At 39.7% G+C, this 26,113-nt stretch overlaps 1 protein-coding gene across 1 annotated transcript in view; it reads left to right on the forward strand.

Annotated features, from left to right (window-relative positions):
- Positions 1 to 24,143, forward strand: part of LOC117525329 (target of Nesh-SH3) — a 113,981-nt gene extending 89,838 nt beyond the window's left edge. Inside the window, exons 19-28 of the mRNA XM_034187170.1 lie at positions 737 to 823; positions 2,442 to 2,567; positions 8,478 to 8,567; positions 8,673 to 8,882; positions 13,401 to 13,506; positions 19,339 to 19,418; positions 19,898 to 19,927; positions 20,035 to 20,193; positions 21,432 to 21,554; positions 22,423 to 24,143. Coding sequence (XP_034043061.1) covers positions 737 to 823; positions 2,442 to 2,567; positions 8,478 to 8,567; positions 8,673 to 8,882; positions 13,401 to 13,506; positions 19,339 to 19,418; positions 19,898 to 19,927; positions 20,035 to 20,193; positions 21,432 to 21,554; positions 22,423 to 22,538 — 1,127 coding nt within the window. The 3' untranslated portion in view covers positions 22,539 to 24,143. The remainder of the gene's footprint in view (positions 1 to 736; positions 824 to 2,441; positions 2,568 to 8,477; positions 8,568 to 8,672; positions 8,883 to 13,400; positions 13,507 to 19,338; positions 19,419 to 19,897; positions 19,928 to 20,034; positions 20,194 to 21,431; positions 21,555 to 22,422) is intronic.
- Positions 24,144 to 26,113: the final 1,970 nt, after the last annotated feature.

Genomic DNA, 26,113 nt, shown 5'->3' on the forward strand with positions numbered 1-26,113 from the left:
TAGATGCTTGCATTTGAGAGGTGGGGATGAGCCGGTTTTATGCCTGAGTGGTTGCTGTTCAGGACTCAAGGTGGCTCTGTAATGTGGTACATACGGCGCTGCATGGCACCAGTGCACGCTCAGGTCGTGCACCAGTGCACGACCTGATGGGAGACACCCTTGTTCTGAATTAGACAGCTTGCAGTCCCGTTCCAAAAATCTTTGAGCTTGCCCACTTTCAAGTACTTCTGGGAACATAAGGATTGATCATCAAAGGTGTCACATAAGTTACGTAACAAAACTGTTTTATCTTACGAGTAACTGAAATATGATCTCAAACCAAAAATTACCTAATGGAGCATTGTGCATTTCTATTTCTGAAATTTTTTTTTTTTTTTTTTTTTTGTCTTTTTTTTTAAGAATGAGCAATTCTTGATGTAGATTTCAGAGTTGACATGGTTTTCATTATTTATAGGCCTCACCAGCGGTTCGTGGCAGGATTTCACACACAAGCTTTCATGTGCTTTGCTGTGGCTTGTATTATTTGTTGCACATTTTTTAGTCCAAACTTGGTCGTGGTCATCTGCAATGCTAAATGTGTGTTTTTAAATCTATAAACTTGACATTCTTTCACAATTGTTGTACAACTGAAATGAACCAACAACACTTGTTTTCAGCTTTGTGTGTTGTCTTCAGTGCTGAGTGCACTGCTGTGTTCATTTGTATTTCTTAACCTGACGTGGACTCTGTTTCCCAGGCTCCCCTGCAGTTCAGCGCCCCTCTGTTCCCGTATACAAGAGACCCAACCTGGTGGGGAAGCCAGGTGACCACGTTGAGAGAAAAGGTGAACACTGATACAGCTCAGCTGTATATTATTACAAAACATATAACAGCAGCAAGAAGTGCTTCTTTCACAATAGTTAAGTAACATGAGTTCATCATCTGCATATAGTGATCGGCGGAATGGTCAGGAAGTTGACTATGAAGGAGCCATTTCCAGATCAATGAAACTTAGAAGAAGTTAGTGATCTAATCTCTAAGGTACTGGTATTGGACATACAAAATTCTTTGTGGACTAGCACTCTCATACTTGACACCCGTGTACTGTGCTTTCTTGGGATTGAGGACCGTTGTGTGTTCTGATGGTGAAGAAGTCAGCAAATTATTGAGGGTTTTCTTATTGTTCCCCATTTTTGTGGAATGGTTTGTTCATTGAGATTAGACAGTCTGGTTTTGTGGATTTATTTAAATCCAGGCTAAAGACTCATTTATTTTCTCTCTGTTATAACGGACATGGATTTGCTTGTGTTGAAATGTATAAGATTTGGTTTACAGTAAATTTTTTTAGCACTTATCATTGGTCCTCTGCTGTTAGATGGTGGATATACTTATGATTATTCAAAGTCCTATTCACATTTTTGTTTTATCTGATTGACAGAATTTTTAACCTTGTTTTATACTTGTTAATCTATATTTTATATTTCAATTGTCACACTGTTTTTGTATCATTTTCTTTGTTAATTGGTTAATAATGATGATCACCACATGGTGATAAACGATAGTTGGTGCTGTTGGAATGTGATGTGAGAGAGTTGAAAGCATTCAGCATGCAGAATTTGGAATGTCAAAGGTTTCTTCTTGTTGGGTATTCCATCTACTGAACCCCGATCACAAGCACGTCAGGCTTCTCGTGTCAAAGAACCTGAAGTATTTGAAGCATTTCAAACCAGAAACCTCTTTTCACCATTAATCAACCTAGTATGACTGCTGGGTATATACGGTATAACCACCTTTGGCCCCAATGGCACCGTCAATCTTTCAAATCAAGAACAAAACAATTGGCTGGGACTTGTGACCATCAGGATGGAAGCTTCAGTCTTAAAAATGATCTACAATGTGCATTTTGTATCCACGCATAAAATAACATTATTGCTCATCTCATTGGTTTCTGTTTTCTGGGGGCTTATTTCTCAATTGCTCAAAAATGTCTCAGTTTCTCAAAAAATCTGTTGTTCCTCTGTACTGTTAAAAATGTTTTTATTAGTATGACCTAAGCAGTGGGTCTGGTCTGCTTGAGGTTTCTTCCTCAAATCATCAGAGGGAATTTTTCCTTACCACTGTCGCCTGTGTGCTTGCTCTGGGGGTTGGTAAGGTTAGACCTTACTTGCATGAAGCACCTTGAGGCAGCTTTGTTGTGATTTGGTGCTATATAAATAAAAAAAATAAAAGAAATTTAAATTTCTGGCTGTTTTTGTTGTTGCATTTTAAGTGGCAGACCTCTTTCCTCTTTAAAGAGCATGTACATAATTACACAACGTGCAAGCTCTGATCTTTCAGCAGCCAGCAAAAGGCAGCCGAGTTACTTGGTGTGGATGGCCAACACACATGGATCGCAACTGTGTATGACTGAGTCAGCTGATCACACTGAACTGATCTCACCATATGCTACTTTCTGTCCTCAGATAAATCCTTGAACTTCAAAGGGAAGCTCAAGGAATCCATTGTGAAGCCATTCCCCCTGGTCACAGCCAAACCCAAGCAAGAGCGCAGGCAGACGACCACCTACGCCCCGGCACTCAACAGTACACGTAACAAAGTTGTTAATGTGTTTTAGTAGGAATTTCATACGTATTTTTACTGTACAAACATGAAGGCATAATAATACAAATACGAGCACCATGTCACTCCACTGACATGGCTTGGAAACCAGGTGGAGAGCAACTATGAATGTATACTAGGGGTGTATACATTGCATATGGTGATCATTGTATCATGGAGCCTGTATTGAATCATATCTTTTTTCTAAAATGAGTTTCTTGATACCATGAAAAGTCAACTACTGCATGGAAGAAATAATGACCTCCAGCAGAAGATCCATAAATTATTTATAAAGTATACAAGTAGGAAATGAATGCCATAAAGCATTACAATTTACACTTCAGAATTTGTTTTTTTAAAACATTCATCATATTACATTTTACATAATTTGAGTAAAACTTTCAACGTAGCTGTAAAAATATGCCGGTTTTGATTACGGCATATGGGGTTCTAACCTACAATTATGCTGTACTGTACCACTGGACTGCTATTTTGAACAGCTGTATAAGGCTGATTATCTTATTAGGAGTTTGGACAGCTCTGATTCCAGAGTTCTAGTGGCAGAACTGTCAGTCAGCTGCAAACGATTGAATTTCAGTGAGAATGCACAGATGGTGAAACAGCTGGGAGCAGCTGAAGCTGTAGGGAATTGTGTTACTGATGTTGAACGTCTTCGGGGGGGGGGGGGGGATGCTTGTCATCTGGCATTGCAAGAAATCTTTGCTTCCATCTGGACGGTTATCACCTAGAAGAAAGCCCTTGTTGTCCCTATGGAAAGAAAATGGTGAGAGACTGAATTGGAACAATTATGGCGTATTGCACTGCTCTCTACACCAGGCAAGGTACTTGCCAGCATCATTTGCTGTTGAATTTAGTGACGAGGGTAGTCTGGTTTCACTTCAAAGAACTCAACCATCGTCCAGAATGTACTCATTGAACACAAGCATAGCATCTTGGAGGCCAGTGTTGATCTTTATGAAGTGTTTGAATCACTGGGCTGCTTTTTGGGACATCCTGAGAATTTTCAGGATCCCCAATAAATTTCAGGATATCATAGTGAGTGTTGTTTAGAGTAGTGGCAGAGTCTCTGACTGCTTTCCAGTGAACTCTGACACTAGTCATTGATGTGTTTTGATTCTTAATCTGTTTAGTGTTTGCATGCACTGGGTGCTGGGTAAAGTAGTGGAGTCCCACAGCTACTAGGTACACTAACCTTGACTTTGTGCATGACGCCATGGTCTTTGTGCAGTCACTGAAGTGTCAGTGTTTGGGTTTGTGATTGTCATGGATAATAACTGACATCCAAGCATTCAGTGACGTCTTTGTCTCAGCCATCAGGAGTGTATCTCTGTGTGGTGAAAGTGTCAAACATATCTGTCTCTTGGAGCTCTGCCAGTGAAGTCTATGGAAAGAGTAGGGGTCATGGAGACATTGGACAGAGGTGTTTGGTGATGCCAGTATCTTTGCAGGAAAACAAAAGTCCAGGTTGTCAGGGTTCTGGTGCTTCCAGTTGACCCTCATTGATTAATTGGATGTCTTTGGTACCAGGTCTCTTCAGAGAGTACTTGGATACCACTAGAATGACTGTGTGAAATGAGTGGCGAAAAGGTTCCCTGTTCAACCTCACCCCTGCCACATTTCTCCATGTAATGTGGAGCTGCGTCGGGAAGGGCATCCAGTGAAAAATTTGTGCCAAATCGACATGGAGATCCAAATTGGATCTGCTGTGGCAACCTCGAGTGGAAATAAGGGAGCAGCTGAAAGGTCTTACTTTTTACGAATAGAGAGTAAAACACAGTGAAAATATTGAATTGATGATTGCTTATAAATGTTACTTGAGTTATTCTTTTAGAAAAACTAATATATGCAAGTAAAATTTACTTAAGAATTCCCCTTGTAAAATTTACTTGGAATTTCTGAGTGACAAAAGTTTCCTAGGTTTTTTCAAGTAAATATCATTCAAAATTTTTTTCAGTCTACTTGAGATAACATAAGACAATTACCGTAAAACTTAAAATTTTTATACGGTGCAGGCTTCATGTTTGTAGTTCGCATCACGTTGCACTGTTTTGGACAGAACAGGCTTGAACAGCCAGCCACTAGGGGGGCGATAGAGAGATTTTACAGGCATGTTAGTGTGATTAACATGCTTTCCTCCCAAACAGAATGTCCCCGGCTGAAATCGGTTCATGAATCAGGACTTGCCAAATCAACATGTGGCTTTATACCAGACCTACTGTGGTAACCGTGACAGCTTGTGTGAATGACCACAAGGAGGCGGAAACAGCTAGCATGTTTGCCTCGTAAACAGGAGGTCGCCGCCCCGCTTCCATTCTGCATGTCCATCTGAAGTTGAGTCAGGAAGGGCATCCAGTGTAAAACTTAAGCCAAATTAACGTGGATCCACATGGATTTGCTGTTGGAATCACAATCAAAAACTGAAGACGCCAAAAGAAATGTGAATGTTAAAACATTCGCATGCGGCAGTTATCTGCTGTTTTAGCAATCTTTTAACTAGTTCAGTAATTTATGAAGGAAAATTCCAAAATCTTGACAGTCTCTGTAGATTCTTTATCTAGTATTTATCTAGTAGAAGATCCAAAGATTCAGTAATAAGTTTGAGACAGTGAATTTGCTGTAATTCTTGAAGCAATCTTGCCACTAATCCAAAACCGTTTAGCTTTGTCAAACGTTTTTGACAAAGCTCACATTTTTCCCTTGGCCTGGTGTACCATTCCACTTCAACATGTGGGACTCAGACGACCGGATGGAATCCAGAGACACAACTACAACACTGTTCAGTGATGATGTTACAAACATTTATGTCAACAGAATTAAATCTGTTTGTCCTGATGCTGAAAAGCAAACAGTAACTAAAACTGGATCTGGCACCACTTCATTTCTCAAATGTGATCCAAGTTATGGTTTCCTGTGCCATGGAAAAAAAAGACATCTTAATTTCTGAAAAAGCCTTTGTCCTGAAAAGTCTTTGAAATTTTTACTCCTTTATGACCCTTCACTGGTTCCAACTTTTCTAATATGAGGATTTTTTAAAAAGTTTTCTGATTTATGTCACTTTCAACTCAACATCATTGTGTTTTGGACTCTGGAAACCTGTATATTTTTACCTGAGGCCATCTAATTTGGCCATCGGGTATTGCAAAGACTTTGCATCTGTCCGTCCGTCCGTGCTTAGCTAAGTCCAGTTCTATTACTGCCAGAGTCTTCAAATTCACAGGGAGCACTCTTGGAACACAGACCTTGGACAAGATCCAACATGGCTAACATTGACCTATTTTAAGGTATTTTAAGAGGTTATAAAGTCACATTCTGTTTCAATCTGTCCCATTTTTTGTTTTGAGTGGCAGAGGTGACAGCCAATCAGACGAAAGCGGCAGAGGTGACATCAGTAGCAGATCTGTCTAAAAACACTTCATTTATGTGTTTATATAACACATTTCTCATATATTCTGTAAAGGCTAGGAAGAAATAAACAATTCTAAAATTGAAAATGCTGTTTTTGGAACCTAATAACACCTCTGAAGTGATTTACAAGATATTTAATGGACGTTAGCATGGCGACGTCAAATGCTGGTAGCTAGCTGCAAACTCCATTTAATTTGTGGGTAAATTTAACCTCTTTGTCATATATTATGTACATGCTAATGAGAAATAAACACGTCTAAAACTCAAAACACTGTTTTTGTAACCTGGTAACACCTCTGAAGTGATTTCGTGGACGTCAGCATGCATGTTAACTTCTGCTTTTGGCAAAAGCATAAACATAAATATTGTTTATGATTGCTTGATTGATAGATGGGCTTTATTAAACATGTACATATACAGTAGTGTTCAGAATTATAGTAGTGCTATGTGACTAAAAAAATTAATCCAGGTTTTGAGAATATTTCTTATTGTTACATGGGAAACAAGGTACCAGTAGATTCTCACAAATCCAACAAGACCAAGCATTCATGATATGCACACTCTTAAGGCTATGAAATTGGGCTATTAGTAAAAAAAAGTAGAAAAGGGAGTGTTCACAGTAATAGTAGCATCTGCTGCTGATGCTACAAACTCAAACCTAGTATGTTCAAACTGCTTTTTTAGCAATCCTGTGAATCACTAAACTAGTATTTAGTTGTATAACCACAGTTTTTCATGATTTCTTCACATCTGCGAGGCATTAATTTTGTTGGTTTGGAACCAAGATTTTGCTTGTTTACTAGTGTGCTTGGGGTCATTGTCTTGTTGAAACACCCATTTCAAGGGCATGTCCTCTTCAGCATAAGGCAACATGACCTCTTCAAGTATTTTGACATATCCAAACTGATCCATGATACCTGGTATGCTATATATAGGCCCAACACCATAGTAGGAGAAACATGCCCATATCATGATGCTTGCACCACCATGCTTCACTGTCTTCACTGTGAACTGTGGCTTGAATTCAGAGTTTGGGGGTCGTCTCACAAACTGTCTGCGGCCCTTGGACCCAAAAAGAATAATTTTACTCTCATCAGTCCACAAAATATTCCTACATTTCTCTTTAGGCCAGTTGATGTGTTCTTTGGCAAATTGTAACTTCTTCTACATGTCTTTTATTTAACAGAGGGACTTTGCAGGGGATCCTTGCAAATAAATTAGCTTCTCACAGGCGTCTTCTAACTGTCACAGCACTTACAGGTAACTCCAGACTGTCTTTGATCATCCTGGAGCTGATCAATGGGCGAGCCTTTGCCATTCTGGTTATTCTTCTATCCATTTTGATGGTTGTTTTCCGTTTTTTTCCACGCGTCTGTTTTTTTTGTCCATTTTAAAGCATTGGAGATCATTGGAGATGAACAGCCTATAATTTTTTGCACCTGCGTATAAGTTTTCCCCTCTCCAATCAACCTTTTAATCAAACTGCGCTGTTCTTCTAAACAATGTCTTGAATGTCCCATTTTCCTCAGGCTTTCATCAGGCTTCATCCTTAAATAGGGGACACCTGATTCACACCTGTTTGTTCCACAAAATTGACGAACTCACTGACTGAATGCCACACTACTATTATTGTGAACACCCCCTTTTCTACTTTTTTTTTTTACTAATAGCCCAATTTCATAGCCTTAAGAGTGTGCATATCATGAATGCTTGGTCTTGTTGGATTTGTGAGAATCTACTGAATCTACTGGTACCTTGTTTCCCATGTAACAATAAGAAATACACTCAAAACCTGGATTAATCTTTTTAGTCACATAGCACTACTATTATTCTGAACACTACTGTATATATATATATATATATATATATATATATATATATATATATATATATATATATATATATATATATATATATATACACACACACTTTGCACTGGGATACCAATTAAGCAACTGCAAATTATTAAGAAGACAATGTTCATACGGCTGAGAGTATTTTAGCATTGCATTATTTTTATTATTTTGCAGACATCTATTAGCAGTGCAGCATGCAGACCTGTATACTAATGACAAAACATATATAACGCAATGCTAAATACCCTTGGCTGTATGAGCATGTAATTAATGAGAATGTGTAGAAAGAATGTGACCTTCTGACCCCTTAGAATAGGTCAAGATTAGCCATCTTTGAACTTGTCCAAGGTCTGTGTCCCAAGAATATTTCCTGTGAATTTGTAGACTCTGGCAGTAATAGGACTGGACGTATGCTGAGCACAGACAGACAAATGGACAGACGCAAACACTTAGCAATACCCGAGGGCCATATTGTGGCCTCGGTAATAAAATAAAACCAATAAATATAAAGTCGCCCGAGGAGGAGCAGATTTTTGACCTACAAATGAGAATAAACTATTTGTCAGAGCTGTTGGAACATCAACCCAACCCCAACACGTCCTCCTCTCTTCTTTTCAGTCAGTCGTTTTGAATTATTTGACAACTCCTCCATCTTCAGTTCCTCGCCGGCATCAGAGGTGGACGCTATGGGCAAAAAGCGCTTCGTCGGTGAGATTTTTCATTGCCTGAATTCAGCTTTTCTTCAAACATGGTGAACTAACAGGCAGATGATCAGTCATAAATAAATAAACACGGTTCTGGGGCTGCCCACAGCTCCACACGTGATCTACAAGACGGATAAGAAACCGGAGGAACCGTGCTCCATCACCACGTCGCTCTCTTACTTCCCTGAAGAGGAGGCCAATGACCTGAATGTCACTGGACCCCCCCGCCTACCGCCGTCTAACCTCACCGTGCTTACAGTGGAAGGCTGTCCGTCCTTTGTCATTCTAGACTGGCAGAAATCCGACAACGAGACCAAAGGTACAAAAACACAACTAACAGACCAGACGTGGGTATGTTTTTGTTTACGGCTTGAAAGGGAGAATTTGTTTGTGAATGTTTGAACTTAATTACCTCAGTATGAAGTATTTATGTTGTCAAATTAATTCGGCTCTAAACTGTTTAAGTTAAACAGTTATGATCTTAACCTTCACCTTTCAAAGACACACAAGGTCAAAGATCATGTGACCAATAGAAAGATGATGTATGATTTAATATTACTGTTTAATAGTAACCACTAGAGCTCTTCGTGAAATTCTAATGTGCCTACATAACCAGTAAATGTCCACCTGGTGGAGATATCACTCAATTTCCACAACCTTGTTATTCAACAATGGTTAACCTGTTGCTTATAGTAGTAGATATAAGTGTACCGTATTTTTGGAGTATAAGTCACACTTTTTTTTTTTACTAGTTTGGGAGGTCCTGTAACTTACATTCTGGTGTGACTTACGTATATATTGAGAAATCGTACATAAATTATTAACAACAACAGCATTAATAATAATAACTATTTATATAGAGGTTTCCGAGGAATCAGTGCACTAGACTTAAATAAACTCAATTAATAAAAGGATAAATGCCACTAATGAAAGTACAGTACAACAATGAACAAAAGTAGCAAATTAAAGAGCTGATTAAAAAAATAATCAAATACACTGTTGGGCAGCAATCCACTTTCATCTGCATCAAATAAGATCTATTATGTTGTTCCAACACACATTTATCTGGAAAATCACAATGTATGATTTTTAATAATTTATTTGTATGTTAATGCTGCAAATAAGTATTTGAACACCTGTGAAAATCAATGTTAATATTTGGTACAGTAGCCTTTGTTTGCAATTACAGCGGTCAAACCTTTCCTGTAGTTTTTCACCAGGTTTGCATACACTGCAGCAGGGATTTTGGTCCACTCCTCCATACAGATCTTCTCTAGATCTTTTAGGTTTTGGAGTTTCAGCTCCCTCCAAAGATTTTCTATTGAGTTCAGGTCTGGAGACTGGCCAGGCCACTCCAGGACCTTGAAATGCTTCTGCCCTGGCTGTGTGTTTGGAGTCACTGTCATGCTGAAGTTATTGTACTTGGCCCCACAAATCTTAGAAACATGGTGTCTAACCAGATCCTTACTCTGGATGGCATTACCCTGACCTCTAGTAATACTGTGAGAAATCTTGGAGTCATTTTTGATCAGGATATGTCATTCAATGCGCATATTAAACAAATATGTAGGACTGCTTTTTTGCATTTACGCAATATCTCTAAAATTAGAAAGGTCTTGTCTCAGAGTGATGCTGAAAAACTAATTCATGCATTTATTTCCTCTAGGCTGGACTATTGTAATTCATTATTATCAGGTTGTCCTAAAAGTTCCCTGAAAAACCTTCAGTTAATTCAAAATGCTGCAGCTAGAGTACTGACAGGGACTAGAAGGAGAGAGCATATCTCACCCATATTGGCTTCTCTTCATTGGCTTCCTGTTAATTCTAGAATAGAATTTAAAATTCTTCTTCTTACTTATAAGGTTTTGAATAATCAGGTCCCATCTTATCTTAGGGACCTCATAGTACCATATCACCCCAATAGAGCGCTTCGCTCTCAGACTGCAGGCTTACTTGTAGTTCCTAGTGTTTGTAAGAGTAGAATGGGAGGCAGAGCCTTCAGCTTTCAAGCTCCTCTCCTGTGGAACCAGCTCCCAATTCAGATCAGGGAGACAGACACCCTCTCTACTTTTAAGATCAGGCTTAAAACTTTCCTTTTTGCTAAAGCTTATAGTTAGGGCTGGATCAGGTGACCCTGAACCATCCCTTAGTTATGCTGCTATAGACTTAGACTGCTGGGGGGTTCCCATGATGCACTGAGTGTTTCTTTCTCTTTTTGCTCTGTATGCACCACTCTGCATTTAATCATTAGTGATTGATCTCTGCTCCCCTCCACAGCATGTCTTTTTCCTGGTTCTCTCCCTCAGCCCCAACCAGACTGCCCCTCCCTGAGCCTGGTTCTGCTGGAGGTTTCTTCCTGTTAAAAGGGAGTTTTTCCTTCCCACTGTCGCCAAGTGCTTGCTCACAGGGGGTCATTTTGACCGTTGGGGTTTTTACGTAATTATTGTATGGCCTTGCCTTACAATATAAAGCGCCTTGGGGCAACTGTTTGTTGTGATTTGGCGCTATATAAATAAAATTGATTGATTGATTGATTGATTGATGCTGGAAGACCCAGCCATGCCCCATCTTCAATGCTCTTACTGAGAGAAGGAGGTTGTTTGCCAGAATCTCGCAATACATGGCCCCATCCATCCTCCCTTCAATACGGCGCAGTCATCCTGTCCCCTTTGCAGAAGAGCACCCCCAGAGTATGATGTTTCCACCCCCATGCTTCACGGTTGGGATGTTTTCTTGGGGTTGTTCTCATCCTCTAAACATGGTAAGTGGAGGTGATTCCAAAAAGCTCTATTCTGGTCTCATCTAACCACATGACCTTCTCCCATGCCTCCTCTGGATCATCCAGATGGTCACTGGTGACCTTCAAACAGGCCTGGACATGTGCTGGCTTGAGCAGGGGGACCTTGCTGCCCTGCAGGATTTTAAATCATGACAGCATCATGTGTTACTGATGTAATCTTTGTGACTGTGGTCCCAGCTCTCTTCAGGTCATTGACCAGGTCCTCCTGCATAGTTCTGAGCTTTCTCAGAATCATCCTTACCCCACGAAGTGAGATCGTGCATGGAATCCCAGACCGAGGGAGATTGGCAGTCATCTTGTGTTTCTTCCATTTTCTAATAAATAATCATAACAGTTATTGTCTTCTACCAAGCTGCTTGCCTGTTGTCCTGTAGTCCATCCCAGCCTTGTGCAGGTCTACAGTTTTGTCCCTGGTGTCCTTAGACAGCTCTTTGGTCTTGGCTATGGTGGACAGGTTGGAGTGTGATTGATTGAGTGTGTGAACAGGTGTCTTTTATACAGGTAACAAGTTCAAACAGGTGCAATTAATACAGGTAAAGAGTGCAGAATAAGAAAGAAAAAATAACAGGTCTATGTGAGCCAGAATTCTTGCTAGTTGGTAGGGGATCAAATACTTATTTGCAGCAGTAACATACAAATAAATAATTAAAAAAAAAAATCATATATTGTGATTTCCGGATTTTTTTTTTTTTTTTAGATTATGTCTCTCACAGTGGACATGCACCTAAGATGAAAATTTCAAACCCCTCCATGATTTCTAAGTGGGAGAACTTGCAAAACCGCAGGGTGTTCAAATACTTATTTTCCTCACTGTAAATCCACTGTTCACATCTCCATCCGTACCCATCTGACGATTCCTTTTGTCCAAACTGCATCAAATAACATTCAATATATTGTCCAGTATGTTAGCCAGTGCATGTTTATTTGTCCATCTTGCTTATTGTTTGAATTAAATGTCCTTATGTTAAGTAACAGCACACACTGTAGTGTGTACATGTGCTGCTCATTTTCTCTCCATTGTTAAACTCACCACCAGGAAAATGCTGTGTTAAAGAGTGAGTTCCACATACAGAAAAAATTCAGAATTACACTCTGGTGCAACTTATACTTAAAAAAATACTGTCTCGTTAACCAGTCAAAATAGCCACTCTGAGCACTCCCTATCTATATTAGCACTGGGCCCAAATTTTGGTCTTGGTCTATGACTTTGACTTTTAACCGATTTTTTTCTGAAAATCAAATCTTTTTTGTCCTTGGTTGGCCCTTGGTCATTAGAGCAAGTGGAGTCCAAATCAGATCAAAACTACCTGAGTTGATTTGTTCACACTCAGATGGACACATTACACAAAAAAACAAGACCGCTGCATTGCAAAATGAAGCATCTCTTAAATTTACTGCCTGTGCACCAACCAAAAACATTTCATATATTAGGCACCATTCCAGATAGATTCCAAACTGTTTCAGGTTTATCTTGAGCTGAGGTACATGATGATACATGTGGCATTATTTGTAACACCAGTTAAATTAACAATATTATAGACTTTTTTCAACAAACTGAATATGTCTTACAAACAGATGTTTGTTACCAGAAGCATTAGAGTTGGCCGCCACCTCTGAGAAACATAAAAAAAACAATCTTTCTGTACCTGTCACTTTAAATGGAAAGGAGTTGTTCAATGGAAAACATGAAATCCCCACCATATTTTAACAAGAAAGGGAGAAAAAATAAAGATTTAGCACAAGGCGACTCCTTTAAACATACATTTTTTTTAAATAATTAAAACTTTTATATTATTTATTTAACCCAAATTCTGCTTTAAATTTGTTTCTGAGATTGTGTAAAGTTGCAACCCTGCACAGACAGGATATGGCTGAATAATTTGTGCAAAATTAAAAGCATTAATTTATTTGTTTTAAGTCACATGAGATCTTCTAGGTTCCACAGATATGTGACAGTTTGCCATGTCAGTTATCGTGGTGTCATATATTTGTTAATGTGCAGTGGGTAATAGTTGTGAATTGTGTTTTTTCTGTCAGAGTATGAAGTTGTATCCACCACTAAAGGGTCAGAGGGAAAGGAAAAGTCCGTAGTGACGACCAACCAGACACACACGGCTGTGGAGAACCTCAAACCAGAGAGCAGGTATCAGATCAGGATAACGTTGGAAACACTGCAGTTATTTTACTTCCAACACTGGAACGAGTCTGGTTTTTGGTGGCCATGGGCCTAGCTGTCCCTGATCCCAATGCTACCAGGCCAACTGCATTAAGACAACTAATGCACCACACTCTCCAGACAAACACGTGGCATCCAGATATGACGAAGTCCAAAAGCAACCCGTGTAGTCAATGTAGTCTCTAACAGTCCAGTAATCTACGTAGTCCAATCATAATCTGGTCAGATCATGCAAATAGAGCACCTGGAAACAGATACCAATAAAATCACTTACATTTGCCATGTTTTTGTCTTGACCCATTTGTTTTTGTCTTGACCCATTTGTTTCATGTACCGTTCACTCCCAACAGAATGGTTGACCTGATCCTATGTGACCCACCAAGGCATATTACACCCTGTTTGCCCCCACCTGAAGAAATCTTATCCTTCATCAGGAATACCACGAGAGTAGATAAACGAAGGGATGTTGGGAAACACCAGGAACAGTAAACTGAAATGTCCACACAGTGCAGAGACATCAACTTGTCGTAGGTCCATCAAAGTCAACTAGAACACAGCATAGTGCAGCCTTTACCCATACATATTTACCCCTCGTACAGTGAGATAGTGATATTACATCGTAGGTCAGTCTTAGTTGCACCAATTAATGACGTTCCTCTCAAGTCCGAACCAGAGACCTCTAAGCTAAACAGATGTTAAACATCCCCAACATGTCAAACAACTAGAAGCGTATAGTCACCTGTGCCTAGTAACGTAACCGAATTAAGGTAATGGTATGGCAATGTAATCTAAGGACTTAAGTCCTTGAAGTCCAGAATATTGAAGAAGAGAAGTAATGGGTCAGTTGGCCTATGGTAGACCTCATTACAAGTCCTATGGATTTCTTCCACCATAGCAGGATTGAAGCAATGTTTGTGTCACATGCGTTGCGCCAAACCTCAATGCAGAATGTCCTAGAAGGAGCTATTAATAAAGGAGCTATTAAAAATAAGAATATAAATAGAAACAAAATAAAATTTTTCAATGTCAATTTTGGTTGCTAAGAGGGACAACGCATAGTAATGAACATTTTTCATCATTAGGTTGTGCCTGATATGCTCAAAGGTATACATATAAAATATAAAGGAGTTCACTACCTTTTTGACCCCGCTATTAAAAGCCTAGGCAGAATCAGGCATGACCTTAACTCATTACCATTAAGTCAACTTAGATAATAGGACTTGGTGAGAGCTACAATGTCATGCCCTCTTGAGGGCATATCACACCCCAACACAGGCACTTTTATCTAACATGCCTTTAATGTAATCCATAAGGACACACAGAGCCGCCTCAGTGGAGTGATGAGTATGACAATCTCCGTTATTTTGGACATGACTGGCAGAGTAGAAATTGGCCTATTGTCAGATATACCAGATTAATCAGTGATATCCGAGAAGCAACACCCAACATTTTACAACCACAATTCCAGTGAAGTTGGGACATTATGTAAAATGTAAATAAAAACAGAATACAATGATTTGCAAATCCTCTTCAACCTATATTCAAATGAGTACACCACAAAGACAAGATATTTAATGTTCAAACTGATAAACATTGTTTTTGCAGATATTTGCTCATTTTGAAATGGATGCCTGCAACATGTTTCAAAAAAGCTGGGACAGTGGTATGTTTACCATTGTGTTACATCACCTTTCCTTCTAACAACACTCAATAAGCCTTTGGGAACTGAGGACAGTAATTGTTGAAGCTTTGTATGTGGAATTCTTTCCCATTCTTGCTTGATGTTCGACTTCAGTTGTTCAACAGTCCGGGGTCTCCGTTGTATTTTGTGCTTCATAATGCGCCACACATTTTCAATGGGTGACAGGTCTGGACTGCAGGCAGGCCAGTCTAGTACCCGAACTCTTTTACTACGAAGCCACGCTGTTGTAACATGTGCAGAATGTGGCTTGGCATTTTCTTGCTGAAATAAGCAGTGACGTCCCTGAAAAAGACGTTGCTTGGATGGCAGCATGTGTTGCTCCAAAACCTGGATGTACCTTTCAGCATTGATGATGCCATCACAGATGTGTAAGTTGCCCGTGCCATGGGCACTAACCCACCCCCATACCACCACAGATACTGGCTTTTGAACTTTGCGCTGGTAACAGTCTGGATGGTCTTTTTCCTCTTTTGTCCAGAGGACACGAAGTCCTTGATTTCCAAAAACAATTTGAAATGTGGACTCATCAGACCACAGCACACTTTTCCACTTTAAATCTGTTCATTTCAAATGAGCTCGGGCCCAGAGAAGGCAGCGGCGTTTCTGGATGTTGTTGATGTATAGCTTTCTTTTTGCATGGCAGAGTTTTAACTTGCACTTGTAGATGTAGCGACGAACTGTGTTAACTGACAATGGCTTTCTGAAGTGTTCTTGAGCCCACGCGGTAAGATCCTTTACACAATGATGTCGATTTTAATCCAGTGCCGCCTGAGGGATCGAAGGTCACGGGCATTCAGTATTGGTTTTCGGCCTCGCCGCTTACATGTAGAAAGTTCTCCAGATTCTCTGAATCTTCTGATTATATCATGGACTGTAGATGATGGAATCCCTAAATTCCTTGCAATTGAACTTTGAGAAACATTGTTCTTAAACTGTCTATTTTTTCAGGCAGTTGTTCACAAAGTGATGATCCTCACCCCATCTTTGCTTGTGAATGGCTGAGCCTTTTGGGGATGCTTCTTTTAAACCCAGTCATGACACTCACACTTAGTGTCCTCAGTTCCCAAAGGCTTATTGAGTGTTGTTAGAAGGTGATGTAACACAGTGGTAAACATACCACTGTCCCAGCTTTTTTGAAACATGTTCCAGGCATCCATTTCAAAATGAGCAAATATTTTCACAAAAACAATAAAGTTTATCAGTTTAAACATTAAATATCTTGTCTTTGTGGTGTATTCAATTGAATATAGGTTGAAGAGGATTTGCAAATCCTTGTATTCTTTTTATTTTCATTACACACAACGTCCCAACTTCATTGTAATTGGGGTTGTAACATTTTAATAAGTTGTGTTCTTAAGCAATGAAAGTGTCATCTGAAATTGAAAGGAAGTTAATTGAAAGACTTGCCAAGTAATGTTGGTAGGAAGAATACTTCAAACGAAATACGGGCTTTAGGCAATAACCACACAGCCATGTCGGATGTGACTGTGTGGTTATTGCAACGCTGAAAGCAGAATTAGTTTCCAGTAATTTGGAAGACATCAAGCGTCATATGAAGTGGTTTTAGAGATGTGTATCCTCACATTCATCAAACTGAAGGAGTAAATCATGTCCAATCAGAATTAGGTTTGCATCAGTTTAATCAGTTTTAAAATTAAAAACCCTACAACAATACATTAAGGTTAGTGATTAGTGTCATGTACACAAATTTGATGTCAGAGTTTATGTATTCCTGTTCATTTTCTTCTTTTTGTTTTCTGTGAGAGTGTAACAGGATCGACTTCTTAAAATCGATGGAATCAAGGGATTCTGTTCTCCCTATTATGTTTAATGTTTTTTATTCTGGATTTGAAAATTATGACTTTTCCAGAAACATCTCCCTGTTTAGAGTCTCTTAGTCCTGAATCTGATGTTGTTATTGACCAGGAATGGGTCAGAAATGTTCTTATGGGTATAAACATTAGAAAGGCCCCTGGTTCAGATAACATCTGTGGGCGCACATTACGGTATTGTGTGGACCAGCTTAGTGGTGCACTCCAGCATATTTTTCAAAAGTCTCTCAATTCTAACCAAATTCTAGTTAGTTGGAAATCATCTACAGTGATCCCAGTCCCAAAGAACCGAAACTGAAGCAAATTAGCGATTTTACATGTGTCGCTTTCACATCATTAATAACGAAAAGCTTTGAGAGAATTGTGAAGAATCTTATTCTAGAAACGGTGGATGGAGCCCTGGACACACTTCAATTTGCTTACCAGGCAGAGACGGGGGTGGAGGATGCAAGGCTTTTTATTCTCAACTCCTTGTATAAACATCTGGAGGAGCCACATGCACATGCCAGACTCGTTTGCAGATTTCTCGTCGGCATTTAATACAATGCAGCCATATCTTTTAGTAGAAAGACTGCATGATGATTTCCACCTGCCTCACCAGCTTGTTTTTTTGGATTTTAAATTTTTTTTATTTGGCCGAGAGTAGAGGGTCTGTAAATGGCTGCCTCTCAGACTCTGTTGTGTTGTCCACAGGCTCACCACAGGGGTGTGTTCTCTCACCTGTCCTTTTTATTATGTATACATACAGCTGCAGGAGTTCTCAGGACGGCAGCTATCTGGTTAAATTTTCTGATGACACTGTATTGTTGTCCCTTCTCCACGGTACAGAATCAGACCATGGAGCTGTTTATCAGATTTTATTTGTTGGTGTTATAACTTTTTGGATTTAAATGTGTCCAAAATGAAAGAAATGATCACTGACTTCAGACGTAACAGGGATGAGGCCAAGGAGTGTATTATACACAAAGAAAAAGTGGAACTTGTCACACCATATAAGTACTTGGCGACTATTTTTGATAAACTGAAGTTTGATGTGAACACGGACACCACTGTGAAGCGAGGACAGCAGAGAATTTATCTTCTCCATAACTGAATTCCTTCCTGTCATCCTTTGTCGTTTTTATCAGTCTTTTATTGATAGTCTTTTGTGCATTTCATTTATCTGCTGGTTTCACAGCTTCTCAGTGAAAGACACAGCCTGAACAACATTATTAAAATGTGCTCAAAGATTATTGGAGTGAAACAAAGACATTTAAACTCTTGCTCTAATCAACAGCTCCTCCGGAAGGCTTAAAGTATCTTGTCTTTGTCAGGTCATGTTCTTTTAGGGGAGTTTTCTCGCTTCCTTCAGAACGCTGTCATGCTTCAATTTGTAGAATAAACCGTTTTTTAAAGTCGTTTATACCTTCAGCGGTTTGCCTTTTAAATGCTCTGTAGGTCTGCCATGTTTTTAATTATTTATTCTGGATACCCATTTTAAGTCATTAAGTCTGTTTTTATTAGTTTTATTGTTGTTATGTTATTGTGTTTTTTTTTATGGGCTGCTCAAACTGAATTGCCCCTTGTGGGATGAATAAAGTTGTTTAATTGATTGATCCACAGGTGGTGGATTGCATTACACTCTCTCAGAGGCAGAGTCTTATTGTGCAGATGTTTGATCTGAGTATTTTGTTCACTTTCTAAACCTTATTAAGGCTATGTTTCTTATGGACATACTCTCATGGTGCAGCCAGTGGTTGCGGCGTCTCCATAATGGCGATTCTCAGCAACACAGTGCTGCTTTTTGCAGATGATGTTCTGATGTCTTCTTGAAAAAGTGAACTCCATGTTCTTGGAATCAGGTGTGTAGTCCAAGAGAAACCACTGAAGAACTTGTGGAGAGAGCATGAAGCGTTTTTCACGTGGTCGTTTTAAAAGCCAAGCAGTCAATATTTTGTGTTTGTGTTGAGCAAATTGTGGCCAAAGTGGCACAAATGTTAAGTAAAGGTGAGTGGAGGAGAGGAATACAGTTTTTAAGACAATCTAGCACCCAGGGACTCAACAGAAGCTTCCTCTTAAATCGACGGATTCAGAGGAAGCTTCTGTTGAGTCCCGGGGTACTAGACACAGCGTGGTGATTAACGATCAGCTGCAACTTGTACAAAATCTGGCGAAGGACTTGATTCTGGAGACGGGAGACCACCTCACGTTTTTGGCATAATTTTCTGTGTCTTCTTTATACCATTCAAGACTAATTTCATGTTTGTTTGTGTGCTTTTGTTACAGTTACGAGTTTACAGTCACGCCCAAGAACGAGCTGGGAACTGGACCCTCCACGGATCCCGTTTCTTTTAATACCGAATCAGGCAAGTTTACCAAACATCCTCTCTGGAGAAATAACGTGATGTTTGCTGCGTCTGGCGTTAATTACTGGGCAGTGATCAGCATCTTTAGGTAAACCATTAGGCCCTCGTTAGTAGACTGTCTCCAACATGGGGTCTGGCTTCAAGACAAACCGGAGGCAGAGTCTTATTATGCAGACTTTTAATCTGAGTATCTTGTTCACTCATGCACCATGTATAGTGCTCCAGAGAACGAGCGCTGTGTTGATCAACTGTTTTTAAACCCATGACGACTACAGCAACAGAAGAATGCACTTCTTAGCTGGCTTCCCGCCCTCATGCAATCAAACTACAGGCCCTTTGGGCTAAACACTCAACACGAAGCCAACTGGGCTCCACGACAAGCCTGCATTCATCCAACACAATGACTCAAGATGTTTCATGATCCTGTAAGTTGTTTAGATGTTGTTTTTCACTGCAAATCTCTTCTTTCCCTTTTGTAGCGGATCCGCGGGTAAGCGAGTATGTTCCAGGTGGGTATAGTTCCTTCAAGTGTGTTGGTTTTGAACCTTCCCTACAGCTGGAATCTGGTTCTTGTTGAGCTTTCTTTTCTTTCCTCCACTCACTGATTTCCTTGCAGGCAAAGATGCCATCTGGACTCCGTTCTTCTTCAAAGCCGATGCCTACTCCGAATGCACCGGGAAGCAGTACGTGAAGAGAACCTGGTACCGCAAGTTTGTCGGAATCCAGCTTTGCAACTCCCTCAGATACAAGATCTACCTTAGCGACACCTTGAACGGTAAGTGCAGACCGAGACCAGCTTGTCCAAGGCACTGCTTGTTGGTGTTTGGTTCCGGTGTACATTGGTATCACTATTCAAAGAAGCAGTGGGCATTAAATGCTAGGACAGTACATGCTTCCCTGGATCAGCAGGTGATTTTACTGATGAGCTCCTCCGCTCAATTTAAAAGCTTTGATCATCTGTGAAATCACTTGCTGAGGTGATTTGAATGCACCCTCTTGGACTTTCATGCCATTCAATTGCCCAGCCCAATCCAAAGGGTTCCAGATGGGTTTTACAGGCCTCCGATCTTAAAATATAATCTGTATTTGAGCCACAAAAATGTAGGTCAGCAACACCAAAATGATCTTTAGCTAACATTGTGTAAATTTCTTAATAGTCCAGTGGCTCATTTGCACACTGCTAGCCGGGGTTGCTTTATTTGAGCAAATCCAAGATGCAGGTTTTATAGGAAACAAGCCATATTAAAGAAACCACTAACCGCAGTAAATGCAAAATATTAGCATCATCTGCAGTTATCACGTCAACACCAACTCTCTCTCTTGGTTGTCCGTCGCGGATGACGATGACGCCATAGCCCATTTATTGAGTGTGGATTTGATGTGGTCCTTGAATCTCTTTTTCTGGCCACCCACGGAGTGGCTGCCTTCGGTAAACTGGCCATACAAAACTTAGCGAGGCAATCGGTTGGCAGGCATCCTGATTATTTACATGGCCTCCCCATTGTAACTGCTGGTGGAGAAGCACAGAATCCAGGGAGGTTACACCAGCCCTTTTCCTGATTACAGAGTGTGGCACCATGTCCCACCACCTGTGGGGGGCAGTAGTACAGAGATCCAAGTTTGCCAGAACGATGAGAACGTTCTGAAGGTTTAATCTTTGAGTTAATCTCAAAATGCCCACATTTGCACACCATTATTCGCTGAGTGAACAATGTCTTCCACTGTGAGACAGTAAGGAGTTGTTTTGACTCAAATCTGCCCCCAGTGGAGAGTTTTAATCTTTCAGGTACATGCAGGGAATGCCGGCAAGTACTGTATGAAAAGATGAATCAATAAATGATAATCAGTACCCGATTCATGCACTGATGGCAAATGTTGCCCGAAGTACGTGGAGAAATGTCGCACTGCAACACAAATGTTCATTTCCAGCAGCAATTAATGTTTTGAAAATGTACGTTTTCAGAACCGGTGTAAGTCTTTTCTTATTTTAATTTTCCTTTTTCAATCTTGCAGGGAAGTTTTATAACATTGGCGATCAGACGGGTTATGGCGAGGACCATTGCCAGTTTGTGGATTCCTTCCTGGATGGACGAACGGGCGCCCAGGTGCTTGCTCACCACTTACCAAGCCGACAAGGTATTTCATATCTCAAGTTTACTGAGAACTTCTGTTACGTTTGTGGAACATGCAGTGTATCTGACGCTACTAGAGTAGCACAATCAAGTGTATACCTCTACACAGGTCTTGATGACTTAGTGTTTCTTGTCACCCTCCAAATTTTGTTCACATCTAAACTGTTTATGAATTGACAAAGTTCTTAAAAACAAGAATAACGTGTACCCTAACTAATCCGTGTCCCCCAACAACAAATATTTGCATTTCTTAGCAACATATAATCTACAGTGTTAATATGACAATACTGCTCCCAAATACATTCAGAAAAGCTGCCTCTAGCAGTCAAAATGAGAACTGAAATGCACCCGTGAGAAGTATGTATCCTCATACATATTTCTCACAGGTGCATTCGGTCTTAGTGAGATGACGATGACCTTGTTTATCAAGTTTTTCCAGGACACATAAAGTCTTTGTCAAGCTATTGCGTACTCAAGGTTTATGAGAATTTAGCCCCCTGGTGACTACAGAATTCAAACAAGCCCAATGAGGTGTCTGAACTTCAACTGAGGTGACTTTGTTGTTTGTCAAGATATATACAGAAGGTTGTGGAATTTAAGCCTCCTGGTGGCCATAATTAGACTTTACAGACTCACAATGTCGAATGTCAAAGATTGCGCATTTCCTTGCAAAGTTCCTAGACCTCCTCTGGCTATGCTGATGTAGGTAAAAATCCTCGCATTACAATGATCTTGAAAAAGTGCACAAAAAAATGCATCTAGATCACAGAGAAATTTTTTTTATTTCTTAACAGAAAGAAGTGTTTGTTTTTGAGCGATCCTGATTAAAAACAAGCAAACAAAACCACACCGTTACCTTCTTTTCACATCAGGATACTTCAGAGCGCTGCGGCAGGAACCGGTCAGCTTTGGAGACATCGGTGGAAGGTCACATGTCACTTATGTGGGATGGTACGAATGTGGAACGCCAATTCCTGGGAAGTGGTAAGACCCTCCCCCAAACACAGGGCTGTTAGGGAAGCTGCCTGACAAGAGGATGACTTCCTTTAAGATGAGGAAGAACAGCAGATGCCTGCCTACATCTGAATGAGGACGGACTCTCGTTACCATGGAGATTGTAGATATGTTTGCGTGTGTTTTTAAAGTGAAAAAAAAAAAAAAAACTACAGGACTCTGGCTACATTCACATCACAGGCTTCAGTGACCAATTATGATTTTCCCTGTACAATTTTTTAAGAACCACATTTAGTAAATATTTAAAAGAATGTAGATCAAGTGCAAATACATACAAACACCACTTTGTACTAATTTTTATTAACAAGTTTGCTAATCTGCCACTTATGGCAAATTGGTCAGGGTGGATACGTTTTCCTCCACCTACAGTATCAACTGTGTGGTTTCTCACCGCAGCAAGATGTCAGTAACGGTACAGTCCTGGTCACAAGTACCGGTCCCCAGATACTTTGATCACATAATTTAAAATGTATTCATGAACAAATGCGGGTCAACCAGTTTTACATATTCAGAATATTTCACATAATTGTCAGCTATTGAGGCAAAAAAAAAAAAAAAAGAATAATGAATGAATGAAAGAAAAAAAGCTGGGGGGGGGGGGGGGAACCAAATTTGCAGAAGAGTTACTGGCACATTTGGAAGAATTTACAATAAATCATTGCTTTCACATTCTGTTTTATTTAGACAAGTCAAGGGATAAATACATTAACATTTACAAGTAGGCAGCTTTCAAAAACAGCAACTGGGCAAGGAGAGGAATTAAGGAAGCTGCCAAGACACCCTTGATAACTTTGAGTTATGTGCTACTGTGGCTGTGAGTGGAGAAAATTAGCAGCGTAACATTTGATTTCTGCATCGCCGGTCACGGCGGCACAGCGGAGTGAAGCACAGGACTTAATACGAGACAGTAGGTGAAATCTGCTCTACAACAGATGAAATCTAGGCTCGAGTCTTCAGTGTATCTTTTGGCAAATGTAATTGAAATTTTATGGTTTAAGAAGCTCATCTGTTCTCCACTATGAAGCTGTATAACTGGTGATGCAACAAAAAACTTCAGTTTCTCCCTTACAGCCACAGAAGTCAGAGTTGAACATGGGTGTCCACCTGGCTTCCCTCACCAGTTGCTTACTATTTTTGATAACTGCCTACTCCAGACAAATTTGCATGAATATTTCATCAGAACTGTTCATGCATCCATCCCCCGACTTGTCTAAAGAAAACTGTCCAAGTGTGAAAGTGATGATTTATTGGAAATGTGCATAAAGAGGTGGCACCAATAATCCTTAGAATGACTGTACTGGACTCATTTTTGGACAGGTTATCAGTGTCAGTCCTTTAGGTCATGTGGGACAGAAACTAAAATGGTTCAGATGTAACAAAGTCTGATTTGACTTGTTCATATCACTCAAAAACCAGATCCGTGTCACTTCAGGCTTTAATGTGAATGCAGCCTGTAAGGTGTAATGAAACTGTTGTGTGCAATGTAATGTCTTAATTTCCCTATTTATCAGACATTTTATGACAGATAATGAAGTCGTGCCGGAGTGAGTCAAGATGATGGGAAGCTGGCTCCCAAAAATGTGTTATGTCCGCTGTTATTTATCAAAGAATTGTTAACTGAACATTTTATGTGTGTTTGAATGTTTAAGAAAATAAAATTTCCCAATATTTCCACATGAATGAACAAATATTTGTACACAGATTATTGTTGTTCATTCACTGTGAGATTATTATTATATTTTTAATATGTAAACAAATCAGCACATAAGTACACAAACATGCAGAATTGAATTTCTGCTGGTCCTACAGGATTATTAGCAGCCGTTTGCACAATATTAAACCTTTGTTATATGTATATGGTGTTACACGTGTACCAGGAAATAACATCTTATTTTTCAGATAATATGGGGGGGGGGGCTGCTTGAAACTATATGATTTATTGTCTAATGCTACGAGGTCACTTAGAATCTATTACAAGCTACTTTTCAAATGTACAGTCTCTTATTTCAATGCTGGCTGATTCTTTGCACAAGTAGATTTTTGTCACATAATTTATGTTGATTTTATTTTTTTAGTTCTGCGTTTTATACAAGTGTTTATAATCTATTATATCAAATGTTTCCCCCTTGCAGGTTGCATTTGAATGTGTTTTCAGCAATAAATTGTTTTTATATTTCCAGACATTAATGTCAATTTGCCTTTTTTTTTTTAAAAACCTCTTCCAAGGACATACTGCCTTAATGCCTTAAACTGTGTATGACTTTTAGCAGGATCCTGCAAAAATTACTGAACCGATTTTCTTTAAATTCACTGAAAGGTTGGTGTATGGAACAAGAAAGAAACCATTAATTTTTGGAGCTGATCCGATGAAGGAAGTGGAGGCAGGAATCTCTTCCCACCCTACATCAGTAGAGATTACTTGCGTGACCTCATAATAAGGCTACAGGTCTAGAATGAAAATGGCGCAGTGTAAAATTAGAAGTATTCCACCTTGTGTGGCATGATGCTGTTTTAGACTATAAGCATGCATTACTGGCTACAAAGCGGACCTATTACTCTGATTTGATCAACAAAAACAAGCATAACTCAAAGCTCTTGTTCGACACGGTGGCAACACTTATACATGGACAACCACCTGTAGTTCGCTCTCCTTTTACAGCACAAGATTTCCTGGATTATTTTGAGGAGAAAATAGACGATATTGGGTTAAACATATCCCAGCATGCCTTAACCCAGCCACTACACCCTACTATTGAGGTGACTGCCATTACTGAGGTATTACCTACATTTGCAGAATTTGACAGTATCTCACAAGGCATGCTAACAAAACTCATAATGTCAACAAAAAGCACAACCTGTTTATTTGATCCTATACCAACAAAACTGTTTAAAGACCTGTGGCCCACTTTTGGGCCGACTGTGCTGGAAATGATTAATCTCTCTAACCTCTGGATCTGTTCCTAAATGTTTGAAATCTGCTGTGATTAAACCATTACTTAAGAAAGAAATCTAATCTTGACCCAAGTGTATTGAAAAACTATATGCTGATATCAAATCATTTTGCTCTAAAATTCTGGAAAAAGTGGTTTCACAGCAGCTTACGGACTATCTTACTGAGAACAAACTTTTTGAACTACTGCAGTCTGCTTTTAGAAAATATATCAGTCCACAGAGATAGCTCTCACTAAAGTGGTGAATGATCTGCTTGCACCACTACAGTTCTGGTGCTGTTAGATCTTAGTGCTGCATTTGATACCATGGATCATCATATTCTACTTGATAGGCTAGAGAATCATTTTTGGATTACTGGGAGTGCCCTTGCATGGTTGACATTATACCTGACCAGTCCTTCTGTGTTTTTGTACAATAACACAACCTCTAACCTTATATAGCACCCCTTGGGCACATAGTGTGGTGTTTTGGGATTATCTGTCATTGCTATGCTGATGATACTCAGTTACACATGCCAATAGCTGCTGGTAATCTCATCCACATAAAATTTTAAGAAGATTGCCTTGCATTAGTGAAAAGCTGGATGTCTAGCAATTT

This window comes from Thalassophryne amazonica, chromosome 14 (genome assembly GCF_902500255.1).
Source record: "Thalassophryne amazonica chromosome 14, fThaAma1.1, whole genome shotgun sequence".
NCBI classification, from domain to species: Eukaryota; Metazoa; Chordata; class Actinopteri; order Batrachoidiformes; family Batrachoididae; genus Thalassophryne; species Thalassophryne amazonica.